At 33.2% G+C, this 26,701-nt stretch overlaps 3 protein-coding genes and 1 non-coding gene across 6 annotated transcripts; 3 read left to right on the plus strand and 1 right to left on the minus strand.

The window, feature by feature from the left end:
* The first annotated feature begins 10,596 nt into the window (after positions 1-10,596).
* Positions 10,597-16,251, plus strand: LOC18101852 (probable serine/threonine-protein phosphatase 2A regulatory subunit B'' subunit TON2). Its single transcript, XM_024607256.2, has 12 exons — positions 10,597-10,965; positions 11,223-11,314; positions 11,568-11,630; positions 11,733-11,831; positions 12,129-12,287; positions 12,417-12,488; positions 12,629-12,761; positions 13,401-13,465; positions 14,251-14,326; positions 14,864-14,965; positions 15,078-15,270; positions 15,669-16,251. Exons 1-12 carry the CDS (start codon positions 10,827-10,829, stop codon positions 15,904-15,906), a joined length of 1,431 nt encoding a protein of 476 aa, XP_024463024.2. The 5' UTR covers positions 10,597-10,826; the 3' UTR covers positions 15,907-16,251.
* LOC112328542 (small nucleolar RNA snoR104) lies at positions 15,416-15,531 on the plus strand. Its single transcript, XR_002983558.1, has one exon. It is a non-coding gene; the product is annotated as a small nucleolar RNA snoR104 (small nucleolar RNA).
* Positions 16,252-16,423: 172 nt separating the features above from the next.
* LOC18101853 (uncharacterized) lies at positions 16,424-18,974 on the minus strand. Of its 2 annotated transcripts, none has more exons than XM_006380133.3 (5): positions 18,533-18,974; positions 18,128-18,253; positions 17,958-18,015; positions 17,247-17,500; positions 16,424-17,138 (listed from the first exon to the last, which is right to left on the minus strand). In XM_006380133.3, exons 1-5 carry the CDS (start codon positions 18,892-18,894, stop codon positions 17,069-17,071), a joined length of 870 nt encoding a protein of 289 aa, XP_006380195.1. In that variant the 5' UTR covers positions 18,895-18,974; the 3' UTR covers positions 16,424-17,068. The 2 variants fall into 2 exon arrangements, with proteins under 2 accessions (XP_006380195.1, XP_024463026.1); XM_024607258.2 differs by having other exon boundaries at positions 16,424-17,127; positions 18,533-18,941.
* An 889-nt stretch (positions 18,975-19,863) lies between these two features.
* Positions 19,864-26,314, plus strand: LOC18101854 (anaphase-promoting complex subunit 7). 2 transcript variants are annotated; one of them, XM_024606026.2, is made up of 18 exons: positions 19,864-20,069; positions 20,151-20,219; positions 20,291-20,341; positions 20,427-20,558; positions 20,852-20,914; positions 20,985-21,124; positions 21,734-21,818; positions 22,762-22,821; positions 23,475-23,520; positions 23,915-23,988; positions 24,076-24,126; positions 24,209-24,409; positions 24,490-24,534; positions 24,664-24,757; positions 24,928-25,073; positions 25,198-25,427; positions 25,574-25,634; positions 25,780-26,314. In XM_024606026.2, the coding sequence occupies exons 1-18, from the start codon at positions 20,001-20,003 to the stop codon at positions 25,864-25,866; spliced, it is 1,704 nt and encodes a 567-aa protein (XP_024461794.1). In that variant the 5' UTR covers positions 19,864-20,000; the 3' UTR covers positions 25,867-26,314. The 2 variants fall into 2 exon arrangements, with proteins under 2 accessions (XP_024461794.1, XP_024461795.1); XM_024606027.2 differs by having other exon boundaries at positions 19,865-20,069; positions 21,009-21,124.
* The last annotated feature ends 387 nt before the right edge of the window (positions 26,315-26,701 follow it).

Consider the following 26,701-nt stretch of genomic DNA (forward strand, 5'->3'; position numbering starts at 1 on the left):
TTTGGTCAGACGCCGATTTCATGAAATCAGGTAAGCAACATGCAATTACTCGCTCCTCTACTGAAACTGAGTACAAAGCCTTAGCAGATGGCACTGTTGAGGTTATCTGGCTTTAGTATTTATTAACATATCTTCATATTCCATCTGTTTCTGCTCCTATCATTTGGTGTGATAATCTTAGTGACACTTATTTATCTATGAATCTTGTTTTTCATGCTTGCACAAAATATATTGAGCTTGATTATCATTTTGTCCGAGATAGAGTTGCGAAGAAGGAGATTCAAATTCATTTTATTTTCTCTCAAATCAACTTGCATATGTCTTTTACTAAGCCACTTCCTACTGCTTTGTTTGCTGCTTTTCGTTTCAAGTTTCGGGTCGATCCTTCATCCTTGGTTTGAGGGGGCATATTATAGAATATAAACTATATAAAAAAATATCATAGGCACTACTTTAGTGTTGTAATCTCTACCTTAACTATTGTATATTGGCCTACACATATAAATAGAAAAGAATTGGCTAAACCAAAGGTTAAACCTTTTAATTATTCTCAACTCGGACAAGACTGTAAAAAAATATTTTTGATACCACACTAAAAATATGTAACTTGTATTATAAAAATAAATTGTAAAATTATAAAATTATGAAGAAAATTTTTTATGTATATTTTAAATATCTTAAAATATATGTTTCAAATAAAATTTTATATATAATTTAAGTAATTAAAAAATACAATAAAATTATTCATATCTATAATTTTTTATTATATAACAATTAATAAACCTAAAACAAACAATATAAAAATGTGTCATATAAACTAAAACTAGTCTTATTATCTTCTTCTTCATTGACTTAGGTTTGAAGTCCACCCTTACTTCACTAAAAAAAACAAGGAATATTCATCAATACTAAGTTTAAAAGTATTTTCTAAACACATTAAAAAAACTTTAAACTCCATAATATTTAATGTCACTAAATAAATTCTTATTAATAATAAAAAAAATTCTTTTCGACAAAAAAATTATAGAAAAATTCAATATGAAATATCTCATCGCAAGTCCTACTAATAGGTCCCACAAATCTAATGGTTAAGACTCTCCTTCAGTGATAAAAAAAAAGAAGATAAAACTAGCATTTATTTTAAATTTCTAACAAACAAATATAAAAAGATTGAAAATTAAAAGAAATGAACCAAAAAGAAAAGCTTTGACTTAATAACAAAAAATAAATATGAAGCTGCTTTTAAATTACCTTCACAGCTACACATAATAGCATATCAATAATTCTTGGCTCCCTGCATCAAGAAACTCACATAGAATGGGAATAAGAAAAACTAAAAAACAATTGTGTACATTATGCTAATTGAAGAGAGATAATGGTGGTGAAAATGGTTTTTTTTTTTTAGAAATTGAAATCTTTCAAAGGCAAGGTAGAGGAAGATCTGCAAACCAAACAAGAATTTAAGAAAAAGAATTCTAGAAAATAAGGAGAAGAAAGAAAGAAAGAAAGAAATATTTAGAGGTTATGTGTAGTTAGACCTCGGGAGATTGAGAGATACTGAATGCAATTTATTAGAAAAAGAAATAAATATGTGAGAGAAAGGGAGAGAATGAAGTGAAGTGAGGGTGGACTTGTCAAATTTAAATTTATAGTATTTTTTATATTTTTGATCATCTTCCTTTTAAAATGTAAAGACATATGTAAAATCACGAGTTTACTCAATTTTACTTGATTTTTCTAAATTTTTAGATTTTAGTTTGATTTTATCAGTTCTTGAGTTTTTAAAACGATTTTCATTATAAGAACATATTGGCTTGTAAAATCATATGATTTTACTAGTCACCTCATAATTTTAATAACATTGATTACAAATATGGAAGCTTTTTTTGTACTTAACTGCTTACTAAATATCAAAACAGTCTTTTACTTTGTTTACAATATTTTTCTTTTTCATTTTTTTTTCAAAATCCATGCATGATCCCGCGACTTTGTATATTTAGTCAAAATGGGTTCTTTACTTTGAATTGTATCCGTTTGTTTCTAGAATTACACTTTTCTCGAAACCACTTTCCATATTTTCAATGTTTGGTAACCTTAAAAAAAGTTGATAAAGGAGATAATGTTTTTCGGTCAAAGAAAAAATTAACTTTCAAGAAAAGAATGTGTTTTTCTTTTGTTTTATATGGAAAACATTTTCCAAAACCTTTTTTTTTTAAAAAAAAAAACAAGGTGAAATTACTAAACACTATCTCATTTTTTTTTACTATTATTTATTTTATTTAAAATAATTTATGAAATTGAATTTTTTTTTTTAATTTCATCCTCCTTCAACTTTTTTATTTTTCAGATTAGTCCCTATTCTTTTGATTGCTATTTGTTTTATTTGAAATAATTTATGAAATTTGATTTTGTTTTTCAATTTTATCCTCTTTCAACTTTTTTATCTATCCAGTTTAGTTTCTGTTTTTTTATTGCTATTCATTTTATTTTAAATTATTTATGAAATTTAGTTTTTTTTCAATATCGTCCTCCTTCAGGTTTTTTATCTGTCAAATTTAGAATGGCATGACCAAACACTGGAAAATATTTTTTAACTTATTATCCATGACACTGTCAAAAATAAAAAATAATCTACTTTCTAGGAATCTACTTTTCATGGGAACCATTTTTTTTTAAAAAAAAATACTTTTCAACAAACAAATAAGGCTAATTATAGAAAACCTTTTCTTTTCTTTTCTTTTTCTTTTTTCATACAATGGTAAATTGTCAAGAAGTATAATTTACCCAAAGTAATGTATATTAAAAAAACACAATAGGTGGAACCCAATTATCATAAACACTTGGTGTTAGTATAAATTAATTTATTAAAAAAAGTCACAAGTGCGTGTGTGTATTACTCGGAACAACCAACCTAGTTGATGACCTAAGCTATAGGCCTAATCAACCTGCTTGATGAATTTTTATTATAGCTGAGCAAGTGCAGATTAGAGGTTGATTTGGCCTCAGGCTTAGGCCATCAATCAACCAAATCAACTTGCTTGATGAATTTTCATTATAGCTGAGCAAGTGCATATTAGAGGTTGATTTGGCCTCAAGCTTAGGCCATCAATCGGGTTAGTTGTTTCAGCTTTATTTCTCTCTCTGTTTTTTTTTGTAGTGATAGGTGTTTACATTGATGTTGACTATTAATTTTCATGAATTAAAATTTTAGAGTTATTGAGATATTGGCCAAATCTTTAGGGAATTTTACAAATTTGGTGTAAATTCCAAAAGATCCAAAGGAAAATCAACACATGTATTTTTCTAAAACCATGCTAATTTTTTTATATATATCTATAAATAAAAATGCAATTTATATAAGGATTGGGTCGTATGCAACAAATATAAATTATTATTATTTTAGGGTTATATTTAGCAAAACTTCAAAACAAAACTGTCAAAACATGCCTAAAGATGTGTTTGTCAAACACGCCCTCAAGCTAAAATTTCTTTCATCAAACAATGGCAAACCAAACAAAGCTTTAAGTATTTGACCTGGTTTTGACTCGACCAGGTCGACCCGAAAACACTAGTTCAATCATGAACCAAACCAAAACACAAGGTTTAACCCAAAACTAAACCAGAACAGAGATTTAAATCGAAACAAATCAAAACTAAAAAAACACAAAAAAATGTAAAATTTTCTAACAAAAACAGATCAAACATCAAGGGAAATGAAGAACATTCAAACTCAAACCCAACAACGTAAACTTCAAATCAGACTAGATTATGGGCAATAAAAAGCAAGGTTTTATTCGTAATCAAGCATAAATTAAAAATCAAACATCCATTTACATCGATTATTACTCAAACATCATGATTTTTTTTTTATCAAAATAGGTTTTAGTTCAAAACCAAAACTATATTAAAACCCATAAAATCATTTTATTGATGCATGAAAACCCTAGATTATTTACTAATGATGATATATGAATTTGTAGAAACAAAATTCAAATCAAACTGAAACTTAAAACTAGCACTCAAGACAATGTTCTTCGGATGAACGTGAAGAACATGAACCTAAGTTGCCCAGAAAACCCGACATATACTGTCAAGCCTAGAAAATACACTTTAGACCTCTAGACTAAGCTCTCTTAGCCCCAACAAGCCACATTATCATAAACAAACAAGTTTGAATAAAAAACACTAACAAATAACCTCGAATCATCAAGAACATGTATAAGATTTCAACTTTCAAAAGTGCAGCCTTATTATTAGCCAACAAAACATCAAAACTCAATCCAAAACTGACTCTTTAAACACTTGAAACCTAAACTAAACTAAGGAATCAAGAACATGAATTAGGAACTTAGCAAAAAACCATCGAACACCTACTGCTACCTTGGACAGATTCCAAAACTACCATTTTTTTTGTCAAAACCAAACACACAAACACCTTTTAAACATCCTAGGAACATCTATAACAACTTCAAAATAGGATTAATCAATCAAAATAATATTTTCATTCATCAATCTACATAAATGCTAATACATAGAATAATGCCAAAAAGATTCAAAAACAACATTAAACATTGAAAAAGCATGGATGGGCAAGTCAGATAACTCCACATTTGAGTTTTTACATGGTTATACCTTTTGCAAGTTTGTTGGCTTTAGGTTGCTATTTTCCTTCTCTTTTCCTTCCTTCTTTCCCTTTCCCTTTCTATTCTTTCCAAAGCTTGCTAGACCTTCTATGTTAGGTCTTCAAACCTTCACACTAGGGTCTTATTTTTACAGAGTATATCCTTATATTTTTCTAGGGTATTTATATGTTTTTTCTAGGTTTTATTTTGGTGGATTCTCTCAATGATAGACCAAAGCTCAGTCCTTTGATCAAAATGAGAGAGCTCTAGACAAATGTTAAAAGTTGGAACCTTTGTCCTTTAATGGTTTTTGGGGATGATGGTTTTGCCTAGGTGGTTTTCTCTTTCTTGGAGACAAAGACATGTATTTCTCACTTTCTAATATTAGATGAAAGATTTATAGCTCTTGATAAGAACCCTCCAGGAGTTTTTAAGTGTGAACACATGAAAAGGTTAAGTGGTTTTGCACAAATGGGTATCTCAGTCAAGGTTGACTGAGTTGACCACTTTTAAGGCTTTATTGGAGAAACTCTGATGTAAACATCATCAGAGACCGCCTAAACTTGGTAGAGGAAATGCACACCTTTCTTTTTTATGTATCTTTGCTCTATTTAGAGGTTTGTAGCTCCACATTCATTTGCTTGAAAATGCCAACTCGATCAGCTTAGAATATGAAAATGTAGTGATTGTGATTAGGGAAAAGATGTTGGAGATGTTTATGGCAGAATTGAGATGTAAACGTCTAATTTTATAGAAAATGAGGTTATAGAGGTGATGTTCTTCTTCCATTTGCAAAAAATCTCATGCCATTCGGAGGTCTAGAACTCCACAAAAAGCTTTTAGAAGGTGTTAACCCGATCATCCAAAACTGTCAAGGAAAGAGATAAACAATGGGTGAACGACGCGTCGTCTAGGTTAAACCCCTAGAAATTTTTAATTTGTCATTTGAAGGATTTCATTTTAGTCTTTATTCTTCTAATTGCACCTGTAATTGCCTCTCAAACTCTTAATTTCATTTAATTTCACCCCTGTCAAATATAATCATTAGTCCCAAAGTTTAACGTCAGTTTCATCTTGGTCCTTGATTTTTGATTATGCATTTGGACTCTTAATTGACCATAAAACATTCAATGTTTTTATAATTTGGTCACTGATTTTTAATTTCTTCAATCAAACCCCTATTTGGCTATCAAACTTTAATTTTTTCACAATTAAACCCCTGATTTGACCAATTAAATTTTCCAAAGTCCAATTTTAGTCCTCAAACTTCAATTTCTTCTAATTAACACCCAAATTGACTCTAAAAAACTGATTTTTCTTGCAATTAAGTCCTCAATAAAATTAATTAAGCCTTTCAAAATTCTCATCGAGTCCTTACTCATCCAAATTTATATTTCTTTATCCTAAATAAAAATATTTTCATCAAATGAGTCTTTTGTCAATTAAAATTGGGTTGTTAATTTTGTACATTCTGGTCCTCCAACGTTTCCACCTTCTACTTTCTTCATGTGTATCCTCTTGTATTTTTGGATTTTTCTTCTTTTTTCTTGATTTTTATAGGGTAAAAAATAGGTAACAATAGATTTAATCAAAGATTAATCCTGATTCATCAAAGCTTGACCCTCTAATCAAAATGAGAGAGTTTTGGGTATGTTTTATAGCTGTAAGCTTTGTACCTATGCTCATTTTACAATGGTGGTTTTGCAACAAACTTGGTTTTTAGAGATTTTGGTGGTTTTCCCAAACTTAGAGACTAAAGATTTTGTTTCTGGCCTTTTGATCTTGAAAGAAATGTGGCCAAACTTTGACAAGACTGATAATGCTTAAAGTGTGAACACATGAAAAATATTAGTAGTTTTGCGAAATAAGTATCACAACCATTGATGACTGAGTCACCCACTTTCAAGGCTTCGTCGAAGGAACTCTGATATAAACATCATCGAAGACCACCTAATCTTGGCAGAGGGGAAACATACCTTTTGTCTAGATCCATCCTTGCTCAATTTGGAGGTCTGTAGCTCCATATTTATTCGTTTGAAAAATGCCAACCCGATCAGCCTATAATTTGAAAATGCAGTGATGGCTGATTGGGGACAAAATGTTATTAAGTTCATTGAATAAAATTGGATGTAAACATTTGATATAAATAACAAATCTTCGTAGAGGGGTGTTACTCAATTGAATGGTGATAGTTATAGCCCCATAAGTGGTAAGAAACGCCGCATTTATTCGTCTAAACATGCCTACTCGATCAACCAAAACTACCGAAGAAGAAGCTAAACAGTGGTTGAACGACACGTCATCTAAGTTAAACCCTAAAATTAGGGTTTTTTAATTTGGGATTTGACAATCTTTAATTTAGTCTATGTTCTTCCAATTGCTTTTAATTGTATACGTAATTGCCTTGCCTTTCAACTTTTAATTGCATGCAATTTCACTTCTGCCAAACTCGAATGTAAACCCCCAAAGTTAACTGCCTGTTTAATTTTAGTTCTTGGTTATTAAATTGTGTATTTTGGCCCTAAATTGATTAACAAACTTCTAATTTCTTCGATTTGACCCTTGATTTAATCAATTTCAACCCCTGCATTCACACACCTTTTTTAGTTTGATCCTTAGTTTTGGATTTCTTCAATCAAGTCTTTAATTACTTATCAAACTTTAATATCTATGCAATTAAGCCCCTGATTTTACAAAATTAACTCTTTAAAATTACAATTTGACCCCTAAACTTTAATTTATTCCAATTAAAGCCTAAATTGACTTTAAAAATTATTTTTTCTTGCAATTAAGCCCTTAATAAATTCAATTAAACCTTAAAGAATTCCAATTTAGTCTTTAAACATCCAATTTTGAATTTTCCTCTTTAATTTGAATTTTCATTACCAATAGGGCCTTTATGAGTCAAAATTGAGTAGCCAAATTTTCTAATCTTGTGTATTTTGATTTTTCTCAACCAGTCTTTGACAATTTTCTAGGCATTCTCCATGTTCTCCTTACTAATATATATTTTTTTATTTTCTTTAAATTTTTTCTATCATTTTGTATTTTCTTTTTTTTCTTTGCATGTTTATATAGGGTCTTAAAATGGGTAACAATAGTCTTTGTGCATTAAGTATTAATATGTTGGAAATTTATTTAAAACATGGTTAATAGACACATATGAGACCAAATTAAAAGTGGAATCAATAAACTTTTGGTGTTGAAACTTTATTCGAATTTAATTCCCAATATTGGTTATTTAACATGAAACATTAACATAACTTAAACAAATTGTTGGTTAATAAGAAATTAATCTCAAAGACCCCTAGATTGACATGTCTCGGAGAAACCCAAGACTCTCTAGAAACTTTTATCTCATATATTAAAGAAACAAACTTTTTTTTGTTGATTATCTAATGGATAAGTGAAAAGTTAAAATTGAGCTCAAATGACACCCAAACTTTTAGAGGTGGAGGACCTAAATGAAGTGAGTTTAAGGCTTAAACTCACACGTGCGTGGCCTGGCCTGGCCTGGCTCAAGCCTAGGTTTGAGTTTATTGTAAAATAGTTTTTGGGCCATAAAAAAATATTTTTTGCCAACTTAATTAGGGCTTGGATCTGGTCTATTAAGGATTATTTCTACCAGCCCAATCTTTGTTAAGATACAGCCCATGAACAGAGAATCTGATCTATTTCTTCAATAAATATTTTTTGCAAACCTAAACAGTTTTTTTTAGATAAAAGACCTCGTATTTATGGTTAAACAATTTAGGTTTAATTCTAGTTTTATGGTGGGTAATCAAAATTGATAATGGTGAGAATTTATTCTTTATCTTTTTAGCTTTCAAAATCCATTATAAAGATTTTTTTTTTACAATGTTTTTCCATGTTCTACACACACTTCATTACCTTGGTTTTTAGCAAGTTTTGATTTTCCTCTCAAATCTAAAGTTCAAGTTCATTTTGTTGAGAGATATTTGAGTCTATTTTAATATATATATATATATATATATATATATATATATATATATATATATATATATACACATATAAGTTTACAAGTTTATGTTCTCTAGTTTATTTCTTGGCAATTAATTTTATTAGTGTGACAAACTAAATAATTCATGCTCACTAGTCTAATTAATTTTTCTTTATACAATAATCTCAAGGCTTTAATGGTTATAATTAGACTTTGTTAGATTTTGTTTGTTTATCTTGGGAAAAAAACATAAATTAACATTTAAATAATATTTTAGCATCTTTAATATATAATAAATATTTCTTTTAAGTTTTCTTTTCCACGTATGAATATTTTTTTAATTGAATGTGTTGATTTATAATCTTTCATTTAGTTTATAACTTATGACTTTTAGTTTAATTCTAGAAGGTTGATAAATATCTTTTTGTTAGAGTTATAGTTAATCTTCTAAAATTATTATTTTTATGCAATTATATGTTTTAATGCATATCATCTAGAACTAAACTTCTAAAAAATTGTTTTTGTTCAGTTTATATTTATCATGCTAATTATTTATTTTGTTTAAACTTGATATTTTGGCATGGTGCATATTAAAAGGATATCATATTTTATTTAAATCTCTGATTAAACTAATCTTGCAATATATGATTTTTTTTATTTAATTTCTTTACAAGCCTTTTATTTTTTTTAATTTGCATGTGAGAAGCCAAAATATTTATTTATAAATATATTTGTTCATTATTTTATACATTTTATCATGTCTTATACTTAAGATTTAGTTGTCCTAACTAATGTTGCTTCGATAAGTACTACTTTAGCAATGAATATTCCACCATCACTTTCTATGGTGTATGATGAAAAACCTAAAAAGTTCAATTAATTGAACTTCAAGATATGACAACAAAAGATGTTATTTTATGTGACCTCATTGAACTTGGCAAAATTCTTAATTGGAGAAGTGCCAAAATTGCTGGATGATGAATCTAATACTAGTACTATGACAATTGTGGATGCTTTGAATCACAATGATTTAGTGTGTATGAACTACATCTGGAATGAATTTGGCAATACATTATATGATGTGTATATTTTAATTAAGAGTGTTAAGCATTGTGGGAAACTTTGGACAAAAAATATAAGGCCAAAGATGCTAAAATAAAGAAAATCATAATAAAAAAATAGATTTCAAGATGGTCAACTCAAGAACAATGATAAATCAAGTTAAAGAGTTTTAACTTGTTTTGCATGATATTCATGCTAAAGGTAAGTCTCAAGGTGAATAATTTCAAATAGATGCAATCATTAAAAAATTATCATCATTTTGGAAAGATTTCAAGAAATACCCTAAGTAAAAAGGCACAAAAATGAGACTTGAAGACCTTATTTTAATGTTAAGGATAAAAAAGAACAATAAGTTATCTCTTAAAGTAAATGATATAAAACAAGAGGTAAAGTCCCATAATAAAAATCAAAAGAAAATAACTTTCAACGAAGGGGAAAAGAGTCGCAAAAAAGTTCAATGATAAATGTTGCTTAAGCCAATGTCAAAAACAAAAGTTGATCACCTCACAAATAAATTTCAAAAATAAACTTATCTGTTCTATTTTTAAAGTCCAGAGCAATGATAAAATGACAATAATGGTGCAAATATATATCTTACTTACAAAATAAATGGTCGAAGAGTGATGATAATGATGTGGTGACGTTAACAATAGAGATGATAATGATTATGTAAATTTATTAGATGATATTGTGTGAATTAGTGTTTATAAAATAATTTATAAAATTTTATAAGATAAAAATATTTTTCAATAAATAAAATAAATTTAAATATTAATTATAAAACATTAATAATTTTCTTATAAAATATTTTATTCAAAAGAAACACATTTTCAAAGCCAGTACAAAGGCTCGACTAAATTCTCAATTTATTCAACAACTAAAATTTTGAGTAAATTATGGAGTTAATTGACATTTCAAAAACTTACAGGTAACTTTTGAGATTCACAGATGGTGGCGGTCAAATTCGATATACCAAAATGAAAATTGAAAAACTCCCTTTTCCCGTAACTTTCAAAATCTAACAGAAGAAACTAATAAATCAAAAAACCACAGGGAGAGAGAGCGCTACGGTTTTTGCCTTCTGAATTAGTAATGCACGTAATTCTAGGGTTTTAACTCGCGGAAACGAACTCCAAACTCTCCCGAGTCAACTCAGACAACTTGATAACTGTAGTTTGGCTATGTACAGTGGATCCAGCGATGGCGAGAGCCACGAGGCCGCGCAGAGGAAGATCCCGCCGGCTACGTCAATGCTTTGGGTCCGTAATCTCCGGCGGTTCATCGGATCCGGTGCCGGGCTCGGATCTGAAGCCCTCATGGGTCCGTTTCTCCTTGCCTTAGCTGATTTTGATTTTAATTGTGTGTTTTTGGAATTGTAGGAAAATTAGAGCTGTAGCCCTAAATATACAATCAATGTGAAATGTTAACTTAATTTTGTATTAGAGTTCTCAGTGTTTGCATGATTAGTGCTTTGCTTTGATGCAGAGAGATCAAGGATAATTAGTTATATTTTTTTTGTACAGATATATTTTAGGCATTTCTAAAATTAGAATCTAAAATTGGGTTTTATTATGTAGAGCTCGAGACGAAGAGAATATTGCTAGATATTTTCAAAGAGAAGCAGCAAAAGAGTGCTGAAGGTGGTACGATACCAAGTTTCTACAAGAAGGCATGTTGGTGGAATTCTTTTGCTTGATGTTAAACTGTTTTCTTACTAGGATACATGGATGTTACTTTACAACTTTGATTTCAGTGTGTTCGTTTGTTTGTGGACAAATTCTGGGTTTTGCTTATTTTATGGAATGGAGGAATTGTGTTGATTCAATGCTAGATTTTGAGTTGTTTATTGTGATGGTATTTTTGTGTTTTCCCTTATCATTTGCTGATTTTCTTTTATCTGTTTTCATTTTTTCTTTGCTTAGAAACCTGAAGAAGGATCAATTAGTCATAGGGTTCAAAGGCTGGCAAAATATCGTTTTTTGAAGGTACTGTGTTTCCACTTCTGCTTGCTATACTTGTTACTTTTTGGCTGGCTGGGGATATACTTGCTGGCTTCGTTGGTAACATTATCCATTTGATTATTGCAGAAACAATCAGATCTTTTACTAAATGCTGATGATCTGGATGCAATGTGGGTTTGCTTAAGAGAAAATTGTGTGATTGATGATGCCACTGGTGCAGAAAAGGTTTGGAAGATTTGCTTTGCCAATCTGTTTCGGCATTACACCATATGTTGTTAATATGTTTGGCAGGATTCTATATTTCAGTTACTAAATCTGCATTTGTTTTCATTTAAGAATGTCCTAGCTTAACATTATCAGATACTGGGAAGTTATGCTAAGCGTTGCTTATAACGTGATGTCTTGGTATTTGTTTTTGGTAGATGCATTTGTTAAGCTAGATTTATTCCACAATGTTTTGTTCCATGGCCTAATATTTTTATCACTTTAACCTAATTTATCTTTGGGATTATCATGTTGTAGATGAATTATGAAGATTTTTGTCACATAGCCTCAGTATGTACAGAGCAAATAGGCCCCAAATGTCGGCGCTTTTTCAGCCCATCTAATTTCATGAAGTTTGAAAAGGATGAATCTGGAAGAATTGCCATTTTGCCCTTTTACCTGTATGTGATGCGCACTGTGAGTACAGCTTTTTGGTCCCATGGTTTTATTCACAATTCTAAAGTATCGGAACTTACACATTTATTGTTTGAGCTATTTGTTGAAGTTAATCTTTGCGAGTGTTGATTACTGTTTATTGTTGTTCAGGTTTCACTTACACAGGCCAGAATTGATATGAGTGAGCTTGACGAGGACTCTGATGGATTTCTTCAGCCTCATGTATGGCTTTATGCATTTATTTTAACACTCACATTTCGCTATCTGGTCCTCCTACTATTAGATCTTTATGAATGCTTATTTATGGCAATTCACTCTTACAATCTTCTGTATAAAACAAGGATTGCTTTGTCCTCTTTCAGGAAATGGAGGCTTATATACGAGGTCTTATCCCTAATTTAGCGCAACTACGGGATATGCCTGTTGCATTCATTCAAATGTATTGTCGCATAGCTGCTCACAAATTCTTTTTCTTCTGTGATCCTCATAGGCGAGGTTTGCATGGCTACCCTCTTTCATTACAGCAGTGTTTTTCCTTTTCCAGTTATTCGGCACTGATATTTTATTTCTTGTTCATTTATGCAACCATTCTTGTTATTTGATTGTTGCAGTAATTACATATGTTTGCTCATTACCATAAGCTGTACGCTCCCTTTAAATGTTTTATTAGAATACAGGGTATGACTCAACTTTTTGGTATCTGTGCTTCTTGGTCTCCCCTTAACTAGCTAGAAAAATACTTGAAATTAAACTTTAGTGAGGATGGGGTTTCAAATTTTTTAGTTATTCTACATTAGATGTTTTTATTTTGCTGATGACCTAGGCTGATAATAAATGTCTGCAAATATCTTGAAAGGTTGAAGATAATATTTATTACCTAAATGTTTGAAGAGTGAATTTCATAAGCTTTTGGGACTTGAAATGGAAACTGACACATATACCGATCTGTCCTTTAAAAGATAGTTTGATGTATGGAATTCTAGTCACTGTGAATGGAAGGGGATCGGTGAATTAAGATCTAAATGGCCTAATTGTTACCTCTTCTCGCCTGGTTTTCCTTTTATTTTTTTAAGAATTTCGACTTTCCTTTGTACTGGCATTTCAGAGTAGTTGACAGTTAGTTTTTCTTTACAGGGAAATCCTGCATAAAGAAGGTGCTTCTTAGCAACTGTCTCCAGGAATTGATGGAACTGCACCAGGTGGATTATGGATTTATATGTTTGAACTTCTAGTTGCATGGATAAACAATTGATAGTAGTTTTACGCCTGTTTGCTTTTCTTTTCTGACACTAAAATCCTTTCCTTGATTCTCAATTTGTTTTGTGCCTTCTCTTTTCCTTCTTCCATGACCCTGTGGTTATGCCTATAAATGAAAAGGTTGCAGCAATTTTGGACATTCTTTCTTAACATCCTGAAAGTTAAAAAACAGAAATATGGAGGAAAACCCAGTAGGTCTTGTTGATGTATCATGTGTAGTATATATACATGAGTTCTACTATAAGATAAGTTAGGAACTAACTAAAAGACACATCTAATGAATACAATCTTATAAGAACCCATACAGCCAAGGAACAATACCCTGTCAGATACATGAATTTGTTGCTTTCAAATTCTATCTACTACTTTACTATCAATACTGAAAAAAAAAATTTTGCTACCCCTTCCGGAGTACAGTGGAACACTGGGAAATGGAACTTGTTTTCCTAGAGATGATTTTTGTAGAAACACAATTGACTTGAATGTTGTCATTGCTTGTTACAGGGGAGCACCCGCACCCACTTCTTGCCTGCTTTCTTTATGTGATGAATAATTAGCTTTTAAATGCATTGTTGTCTGCCTTGTCTGTTCTCTTTGGCCAGTTAAGATGTATAAGACACTAATTTGTGTAAATAATCCCGATGTATAAGACACTAATTTGTGTAAATAATCCCAATATATTTTGGTTTGGATCCATTTTTTGGTTCTAACTTTTTTCTATAAATAGGAAAGTGAGGAGGAAGTCACTGAAACTGAACAAGCAGAAAATTGGTTTTCTTTGATGTCTGCACAACGAATATGTGGTGAGCGCTTTTAATTTTTTGCAGTCCCTTTGTTTTTTTTTCCAAACTACTTTTGATAGTTTCCCGTGTCTCTCCCCTCTGCCCTAACTCTTCCCTTTACCTCTTACCTTTTCTATTGTTCCCCGCATGCATTCTTTTATGAGCCTTGTTAACTCTGAGATTAAGCATCAAGTAGAGATCAGTGCAGTTTAAAGCAATGTGCATGTAGGTTTTGTAGTCATCTAATTATCAAATGGTAATGCGAGAAGCTTTTGACAATCATCACAAAAAGACATGGCAATATAAAGGTAGATGATTGGTAATAGCTGTTAGAGTCCAGGGCAGAGGAAGTAAAGAATTGAGTGTAGAGTCTCTCTTTCAAGGCTCATCTGTTTGTATAAGGTTTATCAATTGAAATTGCTTGCTGTTAGTGACGTAGAATGATTGATTGAGTTACAATGTGTTGACATGAAGAATTAGGCTTCAGGAAATTTTGTAATTTGGCACAGGAGCAGTCCAACTTAGTTGTATATCTAATTACTGTTCATTCCTCCGTAGATATGTTCCTTGCCCTTGATAAAGATATGAATGGAACACTGAGCAAGCAAGAACTTCAAGAATATGCTGATGGTACGCTGACAGAAATCTTTATTGAAAGAGGTAGGAGTTTTTATTAGTTTATCAGAATCTATGACCTTTTGATTTCTTTTCCTGGGAATGTAATTTCTCCAGAGATTGCTGTTTTCATTCTTTGTTTGTTATGCTTTGATAGTGTTTGATGAGCATGTCCGCCGTGGAAAAATTGGTGGAGGGAATACTCGGGAAATGGACTTTGAAAGTTTTCTCGACTTTGTTTTGGCATTAGAAAATAAAGACACCCCTGAAGGGTTAACATATTTATTTCGTTGTCTTGATCTCCAAGGACGGGGATTTCTTACCACTGCTGATATTCACTCACTTTTCAGGTGAACATTCTTTCAGCATTTAAATTAGCCTGCACTGCATTGTTTAATTTTTTTTTCTTCATTTTCTTTGGTTGCCAAGAGTTTATGAAACAAAGACTTTCATCACGAGCAACCAATTTTGAAATTAACTTATGGAAGTAAAGAAGGGGAGCACCTAAGAGCTGAGATGCTACCCGATACAACCTTCCTAGAGAAAACTCTGTAGTTTCCTGCTTGTAGTGCTTAAGCAATCCTGCAAGCCTCAAATGTTCAGAGACATGAACCTAGATATCAGACTGAAATGCATATAAAGATCGCAATAACCTTCTTTGGGATGTCATTGCTATTTTGATTTTACAGTTTCAGCTGTTGGTGGGCTAACATCGTCCTCTTGAACATTTTATTCACCTTTGAAACAGAGATGTACACCAGAAATGGATTGAAGGCGGTAACTATGAATTGTGTATTGAGGATGTGAGGGATGAAATATGGGATATGGTCAAGCCAGCTGACCCACTGAGTATTACACTGGCTGATCTGCTAGCTTGCAAACAAGGTGGGACTGTAGCCAGCATGCTTATAGACGTGCGTGGTTTTTGGGCCCATGATAATAGAGAGAATCTTCTCCAGGAAGAGGAAGAACCAGAAGAGGAATGACATCTGCTATCTAGAAGCCAGCCATTCATGCACTAACACAAATCTGTTTCTTTCCTTGGGATTCACAGATTTTTTTTTTTGTGCGCGCTCTGTTAGGTAAACTATATGAGCGAATTTCATGTAAAAAGATGCAACAGCTGTGCATTCAGATAGTGTAAAGCAAGCATGTACAACAGTTATGCATTCTGATAGTGAAAAGCAAGGCACTGGAATTATTGTTCATTTGCCCGGTCTGATTTCGTGATTCAGAATTCAGAAAGAGTTGTTAGATGTGTTTCCAAGCCTATCTCGTTGAACTGTCAAGTTTCTGAGAATAAATCCTTAGGCAAAAATTCTGAGCTTCAATTCACGGGGTTCTTTCATTTTATTTTGTTTCCAGATATTATGACCTTTGAGATGCCTCTCTTTTGTTGAGGCAATGGCAATGGAGGCTACAACTTGCTATCTCTTTCAGGATTCCTGCAAATTACTTTTGTCAGCTTATCTCAGCTTCTTGTTAATGTTAAAGAACAGCTGATTTCATGTGATTCTCTTCGGTGAATAATGTACCAAAAAGCTAGACGCATGTATGCGTAAATGTTATCAATAATTCAACATGATCAGTCTTTCCAGAGCAAATGGTGTATTCTCACAAGGCTTTTCTTCTTTGGAGATACAATAAATGATTTGCATTCATGCAAAGACCTAGCAGGTGGAATGCTCGTCCAACCCGTTCCCTCCCCGCCTGCCTTGATACAAGGAAGAGCAGCCCATTCCATGGGAGACCATTGAGAAACTGCAAATTCAATGTAATTACTTGGCAGGACCAGCACATCATTTCTGTATCCTTATCCTTTCCTAGAGAACCCTGCTCTAACTTTTACCGCTGGTAAGATCTTCAGCATTGCATCTCCATGTTGCATCTCACATTTCCACCCTCCATTCCGGCGTCTTAACCCAACAGAATTTGGCTCATTCTCCAGCAGCAAGCTGATTATTCATGCAATTGAGCAAAATGTAAATGTTTGAGAAATCATCCAGGTGAATTACATGTAAAACCACAAACAGCTTTCAATTAGCAGTCTCGATGCCTCAGGCAGTCAGGCTCCTAGCATAAATTAAGTGCTCCTCGAGGTGCAATGATGCTAAAGACAAATGAAAGTCCCAAGTCCCAGTTCCACACTTAGTCTGATCGTTTATATTCAACCACCATGTCATAAGTTTCCATGGTAAGCGAGCTTTCTGCAAAACATCTAGAGAGCATTTTCTTCTCATTATAATGTTAATGTAAATTCTACATTATCTTAAAAATGAAGAAGCTGAAATACAGAAAATGATGCAATTGTATTTGAATTGTATACCTTAGTTCATGCCAAAACGTGTTGGTCCAACCATGCAAAAAACGTCGCAGTGGTTCAAGAAAGTGGTCTTCAACACCAAGCTGATCTGACTGAACATCAGACCTGCGTTCAAGGCTTGCAATAAAAAGAGAGGAGGCAAGATGAACAATGACAGATGGATCTGGGTCCTCAAGGATCGCCTGTAGCTCCCTTTGAATCCATGGTTCTATCCTGTGCAGTATCCTTTGTTTCATGCAACCATTTCTTGATATAATCTGAATGTTTAAAAACATGACAATAGAATCAGTAGGAAGAAACAATAAAATCAAACAGATTTCGACCCTCTTCCATGCTAAATCCTCAAGCAAGTCAATGACAAAGCCTTGAACCAACAATCTGGAATCCACTACAAGAAAAATACATTTTTAACAACAAACGAGCACCAATTTTCTCACAAACAAAGAAATGGTTCATGATATTTCCTCTACAAGGGAGATGAGTTCAGCAAAGCCTGTTAGCCTAATGCTATCAATTCTCCAAAACAAACAACAATGCATCATGTCACTCGGGAAAGCAAAAGTAGCAAGCACCCACCATAATCCATAGTAGGAAAAGATGGCAAACAAGTGCATGCAGTGAAGTAAAGTATCACAAAACTATGACTTTGCCAATGTGCTTGTTCAAAAAACAGAACACAACCACTTAACCTCATAAAGGTTTTGAGGAGAATACCTGCTTGAGGCAATTCCTCGAAGATATAGGAACAGCATGCAATCTTTGATTATATATGCTGCAAAAAAGAAAGAAAGAAAAAGGAATCAGCATCATATCAACCAAGAAAAGCATAGTTCGGATTCAATAATCCTCTCTCAAATTAACAAAACTTAGGTCAATTAGGGTACCTAGCACGCCACTGAAGCTTTCTTTGAGCAATAACATCAGAACCCACTGATCCTGGCATTGGCTGTCCAAATCTTCGCCGGCATGGTAATGGCCTACTTCTCCGATTAGCAACATTCAATCCAGCTCTAAAATCAAACAAAGAAGACATGCTCTTTTTAGATTCAAATCTTCAAAATCAATTTAAGTTTTTTTTTTTTTTTATTAAATTTCTCTGATTACATCATGCCGAGCCATACTATACGAAGATAAATTTAATTTATCTAAAGCATCTCCATGTAATTGTTTTATAAAAATTTCAAAAAAATTGACATTTCTACAATAAAAAAAGACAATAAATTTAATCTCGATTAAATCACATAAATATCAACTTAATCATCATATAATAGGACATAACAAAACCTCACCGTTGCCTAGAGCTCAAGATATCTAGCGGAGTGACCCTTCTGCTCTCCCTGACCACCGGTAATTTCTCCGTCGAGAAATTTCGAGTGGAGAGAATGATTCTACAGAACCAAGAATTGAACTCCGAATTACAGAGAGGACACTTCCGCTTGATATCGCTCCACTTGCGGATGCAATCGAGACAATACGCGTGTAAGCAAACCCTAATCACCGCAACTCTTCGGTAATCTTCTTCGCCACCAAAATCTTTTAAGCATACTGGACATGACTGCCCCCGTATTGCTGGCAAAATTACTTTCGATAAGAACTTCTCTTGACTCTGTCTCTTTGACCTCCGCGAGGCAATCGAAGACGACGATTCCATTCCGGTAGTGATGCCTAGATAGTGATGGCCTACCCTCCTCTGTTTTATAGTTTTAGTTTCTGTAGAGACGGCTTGTCGTCTACTTTGGTTAGGGGGAGGCAACCGGTCGGATCTGGTTTTTTAAAAACCATTTGAGAACGCCGTTTCTTCCAAATTTCAAATTTTTTTATTTTTTTTATTTTTTAGATCATTTTGATATATTAACCTTAAAAATAATTTTTAAAAAATAAAAAAAATATTATTTTGATGTATTTTTAAATAAAAATATTTTAAACTATCATTGCTATTATAATACCAAACAAATCTTAATTTCGTTATCTCAATAAACTAATTTAAAATTATTGAATACTTTTTTGATATAGCTGCAAAACCTGAACAAGTGGTCGATTTAAAAAACAAAAACATTCATGAATGAAGAGAGTTGAGTAAATACAAACTCACTGTAAAAAATGTATTTTACAATTTAAATATATATTTTTTTAATTTCATAAAAATTATCCTAACCCTGGTGCATGTTTGTTGACATATTAATAAATTTATGAAAGTGACTTTAGTAAACACTGCAATATTTATAGGATTCATAGCTGTTAAGTCCATTGGTAATATGGTGTAAATTAATTTTTGAAAGTATTTTTTAATTGAAAAAACATATTAAAATAATATTTATTTTAAATTTTTTATATAAATTACTTTTAAAAAGGATTAATTTAATATTTTTTTAAAAATATATTCAACCCAACAACATCCCCATCAAATAACCCAAAAAAATCATTTCTTGCTTATTCAAGACAAGGGAATGAAGTCGGGCAATCAAAAACCTGCCCCTATCCCTGTCGGGTCACATAAAAATAAGGTTCTTCTTGAGCCCAGACAAGTCGGGGTAAACGACACCCATTTCATTGGGTCGGATCCAAATTTAAAAACGATACAAACGACGTGTCGTCTAAACAGAGCGGGCTGGGGTTTTCCTTCCAGGAAGAGCACGAGAGGAGACGCATTTGGCTTTCCAAAATTCAGCCCCGAAAGCACACTCTCTTCTCTACAGTACTCGCATTGCATTGCGTACAAATTAGAGCTTCAGTCTCCGTCTGGTTTTGGATTCAAAAATGGATGTGCCGAAGGATCAAATCACAGCTCTTCTCGACCACGAACTCTACAATTCCGCTCAAATCCTCGTAATTAATACTACATTTTCACCTTTTTTTTTGAAAAATAAAATAAAAAATAAAAAATAAAAATATAATTCGCTTTTGCAGGGTAGCTTTCTGGTCTCATCAGCTACAGTTAGTCTGGAAACCAGCCCTCAGCTCAAAGCCGAAAATCAGGTTTTTCTCATTTTTATTTTTATTTTTAAAACTTTGATAATTTTTTTTATGTGATTACGTTTTGTTTTCAGATTCTCCTTGGAGATGCATTGTTTCGCGAGAGAGAGTTTCGCAGAGCGATTGTGAGTTTTTTTTTTTTAATTTGAAGAATCTGGAATTTAATTATTTTGCGTTTTTAATTTTTTTTTTCTTATGAATTTTTTGTAGCATACGTATAAGCAAGCATTGCATTACTACAAGATAATTCCGAAACAGAGTTCGACAACTTCTCGAAGTTCGTTATCGAACAGGTCTTCTTCTCCGAATTCCTTTAACATTTCAGCCATTAATGAAAATGAGGTACATTGATTTATCTCTTTTATACACATACATTGATTGATAGCGTTCTTAGAAAAGAAAAGATGGATGGAGACAGTGGAGATAAAGGGACAAGTTTCTCAGTACATCTTGTTTTGAAATTACAAAAACTTACTCCAAAACTATATCTAAGACATATTTTTTTCATCTCTGTCTTTGTCTCTTCAACTAAACACGATTTTTCTATCTATGCCTTCCATCCCAGAACAATAATCAAACGCAACCATGGTATGGTGTATTTTGAATTTTTACAGTTTTATTTGTCTCAATGGTAGGTGAAGTTCAAGATCGCATCATGTCACGCCACATTGAATGAAACTAGAGCTGCACTTGTTGAGGTCTTTTTATGTAGTGTATTTTATTGTTTAGTTTTTTTTTTTTTTTTTATGAATAATTTCTTGCTTTCAGTTAATTAGGTTGTTTGTTTTGAAGATGGAAGGAATTCCTAGCAAAGCAAGAACTTTGCAGATGAGTTTATTGATGGCAAAGCTTTATAGAAGTTCTAGACATACTCGCCTTGCTATCACTTGTTACAAAGAGTGCTTAAGGTGTGTCAAGTTGCTTTGCAATTTCTGTTACATAGGCTGGATGCAAGTGGTAGCCTCCCCTTTGGTTAAATTCCAAATACTCTATTTGATCCCTGGTCCCGAGTCCAACACCAGGGAAGTTACTAGCTAAGATAGTTTGCATCCACCAAGTTGCTTTCTTATGTGAATTTAGATTCACCCACTTGATAAGAAAATGTAGACAGATAATTTAATATATATATATTTGCTAATCTTTTTCTTATAAATTTTGTGGTATGATTTCTGTTACCCTGTCATGTCATATCCGGAGAGTCTTGAAACAAATATGGTGCTTCTGATGATGGTTTCACTTGATTGAATTTTGGAGAAACTTGTTGCCTCAGGATTATTTAATTAACATATTGTGGTTCTGTGGACTCCTGTGTACTTAGGACCACTCCTCTCTTTCAGTGTTCAATATGTTTTTTTACCTCTTTTAATTACTATCGCTTACATTTTCAGTGACTTACAAACTGTTGTACATGCTTGTTCACCTATTTGTGTCAAATTAGCAATTCTTTTTTCCTTTATTCATACTACAGAGATTATTATATTTGATCTATATTTTTCTTTTGGGTGCATTTTTGGCAGGCATTGCCCTTTTGTCATCGAGGCTATCGTTGCTTTGGCAGAACTGGGAGTTGCTGCCAAGGATGTTATTTCACTTTTTTCACAGGTTTGTTATGGATGACGTTCACTCCTTCACAAGTATGTGAGGAATCATGTTTCACTTCTATCCCTGTAAAATCATTTTTATCTTCATGAATGCTGACTTTTTTTGCTTTAGCAAGTCCAGTAAGGCTTTGTTGAGCTGGTGTGAAGTTTTACTTTGTCATATTTATGCAAGGTTACATGGCACAAGAAGTCATCTAAGTGAAGACTTTGTCTTGTTTGACTTATAAATAAATTGTCATGTTGTTCCTATCAAAACATTCACAGTTTATATACCATGGAGGAAATAGTTCTCCCTTATCTAGTAGAATATTTGGCTTATCTAGGATTCAATTTTTCAAAAGCATGAAACCATGTAGTGGCAGGTTAGTTGGTTTCTGCTGCCCATAAGATTTTCTCTCAATTCATAGTGAATGATTTGATGTTCTGCAGCGTTGTCGAGTTCATGGAAAAATAAGATTTTAAATGAATCTGCATGGCTTCCTTTTCTTCTTACCTTGGGTTTGAAATGTTTGGATTGTGTTTACTTGTGAGAGTCTTCAAAACTTCCAGGAAAATTTTACAAGAAATAGAAAGCTAAAGAAAACACGTTTACTAATTGAGTAAATATTGTTTTCTTAGAAACATGTGTTTTCTTATTCTCCAATTTTTCGGAAAATTGGAGTTCACCAAAATGTTGTTTTCCATATTCTTCTCTATAAAAACAAGGGCCTTGTTTGGTTTATCTAATGTTTTATGGTCATTCCTTTTAATATTTTCAATTTATGCCAAACAAGGTCCGTGTTTTCTATTTTGGAAAAATTGTATCTAATAAACATGTTTCTTTATTTCTCCACAGAAAAATCTCTTTGGAATATATAAGAAAACTAGAGATAGAGATTAAAAAACTATTTTATGAAAGTAAACACAACCTTGATGTCTTTGGGGCACTTCTATTATGGTTGCAGGTATCAAATAGAAGTGGGAGAGCTCCACTTGATCATACCGATTCTACTCGCTGGCTTCAGGTAAGTATGGCATGAGACAGATTACATTTGGGTCCGTTGTGAACTGCTAACAGCTCTATGGTTCTTCACTATCAGCATTTGTCTTCATTTCCCACAGTAAACTTTTTTCCTAAACAAAACGCTTCTCTGGTGTTAAGTATGTTTGAATGGCTTTAAATTTCAGTCTTCAATCAAAATCATCATTCAAGGAAAAGGGAGAAAAAAAAACAACTAGATGTTCATCCTTGTGTCATGGAAACACCATTCTTTTCCTTATGAAATCAAACATGTACTGTACAAGGATTGTCATTTTGTGCACAGTAATTACCTTGGGGTGAGTGCAGAGCCAGTTTGGCATTGTGGTGGCTAAGAAGTCACTGCAGCTCCACCTCTGCACAAGCCTTTTCTGGTGCTTTGCAGAAAAAGCTTGTACTTCCATGCTATTGGAGCTTTTTTTGACACCATCACCACAAAGTCAATACACAGAATTATTTCCTTGTCTATACTGCATGGTTTGCTATCACCCAATCTTGAAGAACAAATGAACAACCTTGTCCAGTGGCATTCTTGGCAGTATATAGCTTATATTATTAATCAGTTACCTTTTTAACGGCTGGTTTGCATTGCATTGTTTATGCCAGCTTACTATATTATAATTTTTTATTTGTATGCAGCGCTATGTTGAGGCCCAGTGCTGTATTGCTTCAAATGATTACAAAGGTAAAATACTTATGTTTCAAAGATATGTCTGCATGTTTATATGCTAATGCATGCATATCTGCTGCCGACACAACTAGGTTTAGATGGGGACCTCTATTGTAACCTGACCTGATATAAAAGCAAATAGATTAGTAAATAAAGGGGGTATGTTAAATGTTGATCAGCTGCTATTAATTGATTATCTTAGTGAATACAATCCCAAATATTTTTAGGTGAATACAAAAGAAATTTTATATAGCAACTGTAGCAAGTTCGTAATTTACTTTCCTTTCTTGGATTTCCCAATTACAAGATGTTTTTCTTCTGTTGCTTGCCATGTCAGCTTTAGTGGTTATTGATTGATCATTGATCCATTACGGTTCTCGCTCCTGGGCTCTTTCCCTTTTGTTGGCAGGTGGTTTGGAGCTCTTTGGAGAACTCTTGCAACGTTTTCCAAATAATATACACATATTACTTGAAATCGCAAGGGTAAGAAATGCAATACTATAATCTGTGCAACCTGGCTAGATGTATTAATTGTTTATGTTTTACTAATACGTAACCTGATGTCTTAAGGCTGAAGCCATAATTGGGAAGAATGATGAGGCCATAATGAATTTTGAGAAGGTATTAGAAGTTATGTTTTCCACATTGAGGAACTTTTCATTGTCTGCACATGCACAAACATGCTAAGTTCATGAACTTGCAGGTTCGATCAATTGATCCGTATGTTGTAACTTATATGGATGAGTATGCGATGCTTCTAAAGACCAAAGGTGATTTTTCAAAGCTAAACAAGTTGGTGCATGATTTGCTGAGCATTGATCCCACAAGGCCAGAAATTTTTGTGGCTTTGTCTGTCCTGTGGGAAAAGAAGGATGAGATAGGAGCACTGTCTTATGCTGAGAAGGTTAGCTAGCTTTTGTTATAATATGAGTCTTTTCTCCATCTTTGTAATGTCACAAATCCACTGATTCTTCTTGCAACCAGAGCATCAGGATTGATGAGAGACACATACCGGGTTACATTATGAAGGTAAAAGATATTTTATGCCTGATAGAACAGATATTGTTTTGATCAAAGTCTTCTTTGAGATTGTTGTGGGTTGATACATGTCTGGTGTATAAATCTCAATGAACATTATAATCTTTTCTCTGATAACAGGGTACTTTGCTCTTGTCACTAAAGCGGCCAGAAGCAGCCGTAATTGCTTTCAGGGGAGCTCAAGAATTAAGAGCCGATCTCCGTTCATATCAAGGTACAACTGTACAATCTGTAAGAAAAAAAAAAAATAATACCAAGAACAGAACTTCAATTATTCATCTGCATAATTTCCATGTATATCTATGATTAGCTTACACATGTAAACCAAATGGAACGGTAACAAGGAAAACAATCCAGGAATAATTGAATCAATTACAATTTCAGGTTTGGTTCATTCATATTTGGCATTCTCCAAAATTAAAGAGGCTCTGCATGCTGCTAGGGAGGCAATGAAGGCCATGCCTCAGTCTGCAAAGGCACTAAAGTTAGTAGGGGATGTACACGCTAGTAACTCTGGTGGAAGAGAGAAGGTAAAGCTGTAACAGATCATTTTAACTTCCTTTTCTTTTGGTTAAGGATCACCATTCATCAGCTCATGAGTGCCCGTCTCTATATTTATGGTTAAAGAAGGCTATCTAATGTCAAATTCAACAGGCAAAAAAGTTCTATGAGTCAGCACTGAGGCTGGAACCTGGTTACCTTGGTGCAGCATTAGCTTTGGCTGAGCTTCATGTCATTGAGGGTCGAAATGGGGATGCTGTATCTCTGCTTGAGCGATATCTGAAGGATTGGGCAGATGACTCTCTTCATGTCAAGTTGGCTCAAGTATTTGCAGCCACTAATATGCTGCAAGAGGCTTTGTCACATTATCAGGCTGCATTAAGGTAGAACATTAAAGATACACTCAGATTTATTTAATCTAGAATCTGAGATTACTTACCTGAATGTCTGCGTGCTTTTATTGTTGATTCCCAACAATGCATCGCATTGCATTGCTGTTAATGCCCACAATTTAAAACTGTGGTTGCAGAATAAACCCACAGAATGAAGCTGCAAAAAAAGGGCTAGAGCGCTTGGAAAAACAGATGAAGGTCTGTATAACATTTTTCGTTTTCAGTTTCTGCACTGTCTAACTAGTGTCTTTGACCAGGCAAAATGTACTTGGTAAACTGACTTAGGGTGGGGTTGGCGTCTTGGAGAAAATCCTATTTTGCAACTAAATGTTACTTACTGCAGGGGGTGGATCCAGACGCACCTGAAGAAGATGAAGAAAATGAGGTTGAGGATGCCGATGGAGACCAAGAAGAGACTGATCTTTTATAAAAGTAGAGCCAAAGATCTTGTAAATTTTGTATGGGATCAGGAAATTATTTCCACCGATTGTTGGTCGAGAAAAAGCTGTCACTGGTGGACTACGGCAAAAATTGCCATGCTGGCAATGGACCGAGCTCTTATTCCAGCAATTAGAGCATTCGAGTTACATAGAACTGAAAATCAAGTTGGTTCTGTAGAGCTCATTTGCTTGATGGTGGAGGAATGAGAATCATTTATTTTGTTCAATATGTTGTTTGTATGTCATTGTTTCAATTGTGCTCTAGAGGGGGGGAAGTTCTGATTCCAGAGCCTTTCGATCCTTAATTGTCGATGTGTACACGTTTTATTTTTTGGTCCTAAATTCAAATAAGTTACTAGAAATTACTTGGCGATAAACTCTTGAAGGCCATTGGTTTATTTTTCAAATCTATATATAGCACGTTGTAATTTCAGAAAACGGGGATGCAAAGTGTCACTATCTCTTTACTACAGGATGATTAAGGTAATTTGTCATTGGAAAGTGGTTTTCGTTCTGGATTCTAACTGTAAGGAAAGTATAATGTAAACTTGCAAAATAATAATCTTTTCTGCTGTGTTTTATGGAGCAGGTATGCTATGATGCATAGCAGTGCGTCAATTTGGCAAATGACCAAACGGGCTAAGAGAGGAAAAGGAAGAGTGGCCGGCTCCATCACTATTTTAGAACAATCCATGCTGATGACAATGAGAGGTACAAGAATGCTAGGGTTTGCAAGCAATCTGCTATTAATACAGAAAGGGTTGGAATGACAGTTAAAAAAGCACTGAGATGTAAAAGACTTGAGACGTTCGGTTGATGCACAGC

This window comes from Populus trichocarpa, chromosome 8, assembly GCF_000002775.5.
Source record: "Populus trichocarpa isolate Nisqually-1 chromosome 8, P.trichocarpa_v4.1, whole genome shotgun sequence".
NCBI lineage: Eukaryota > Viridiplantae > Streptophyta > Magnoliopsida > Malpighiales > Salicaceae > Populus > Populus trichocarpa.

Coding starts and splice junctions, on each gene's coding strand:
- LOC18101852 (XM_024607256.2), top strand. CDS start 10,827: ATGTACAGTGGATCCAGCGATGGCGAGAGCCACGAGGCCGCGCAGAGG. Junction 11,832..12,128: donor ATGCCACTGGTGCAGAAAAG/GTTTGGAAGATT, acceptor ATCATGTTGTAG/ATGAATTATGAAGATTTTTG. Junction 13,466..14,250: donor AATTGATGGAACTGCACCAG/GTGGATTATGGA, acceptor TTCTATAAATAG/GAAAGTGAGGAGGAAGTCAC.
- LOC18101853 (XM_006380133.3), bottom strand. CDS start 18,894: ATGGAATCGTCGTCTTCGATTGCCTCGCGGAGGTCAAAGAGACAGAGT. Junction 18,254..18,532: donor ATCTTGAGCTCTAGGCAACG/GTGAGGTTTTGT, acceptor GTTTGATTTTAG/AGCTGGATTGAATGTTGCTA. Junction 18,016..18,127: donor AAGCTTCAGTGGCGTGCTAG/GTACCCTAATTG, acceptor TCTTTTTTGCAG/CATATATAATCAAAGATTGC.
- LOC18101854 (XM_024606026.2), top strand. CDS start 20,001: ATGGATGTGCCGAAGGATCAAATCACAGCTCTTCTCGACCACGAACTC. Junction 20,220..20,290: donor AGCTCAAAGCCGAAAATCAG/GTTTTTCTCATT, acceptor TTTTGTTTTCAG/ATTCTCCTTGGAGATGCATT. Junction 23,521..23,914: donor TGCTTCAAATGATTACAAAG/GTAAAATACTTA, acceptor TTTTGTTGGCAG/GTGGTTTGGAGCTCTTTGGA.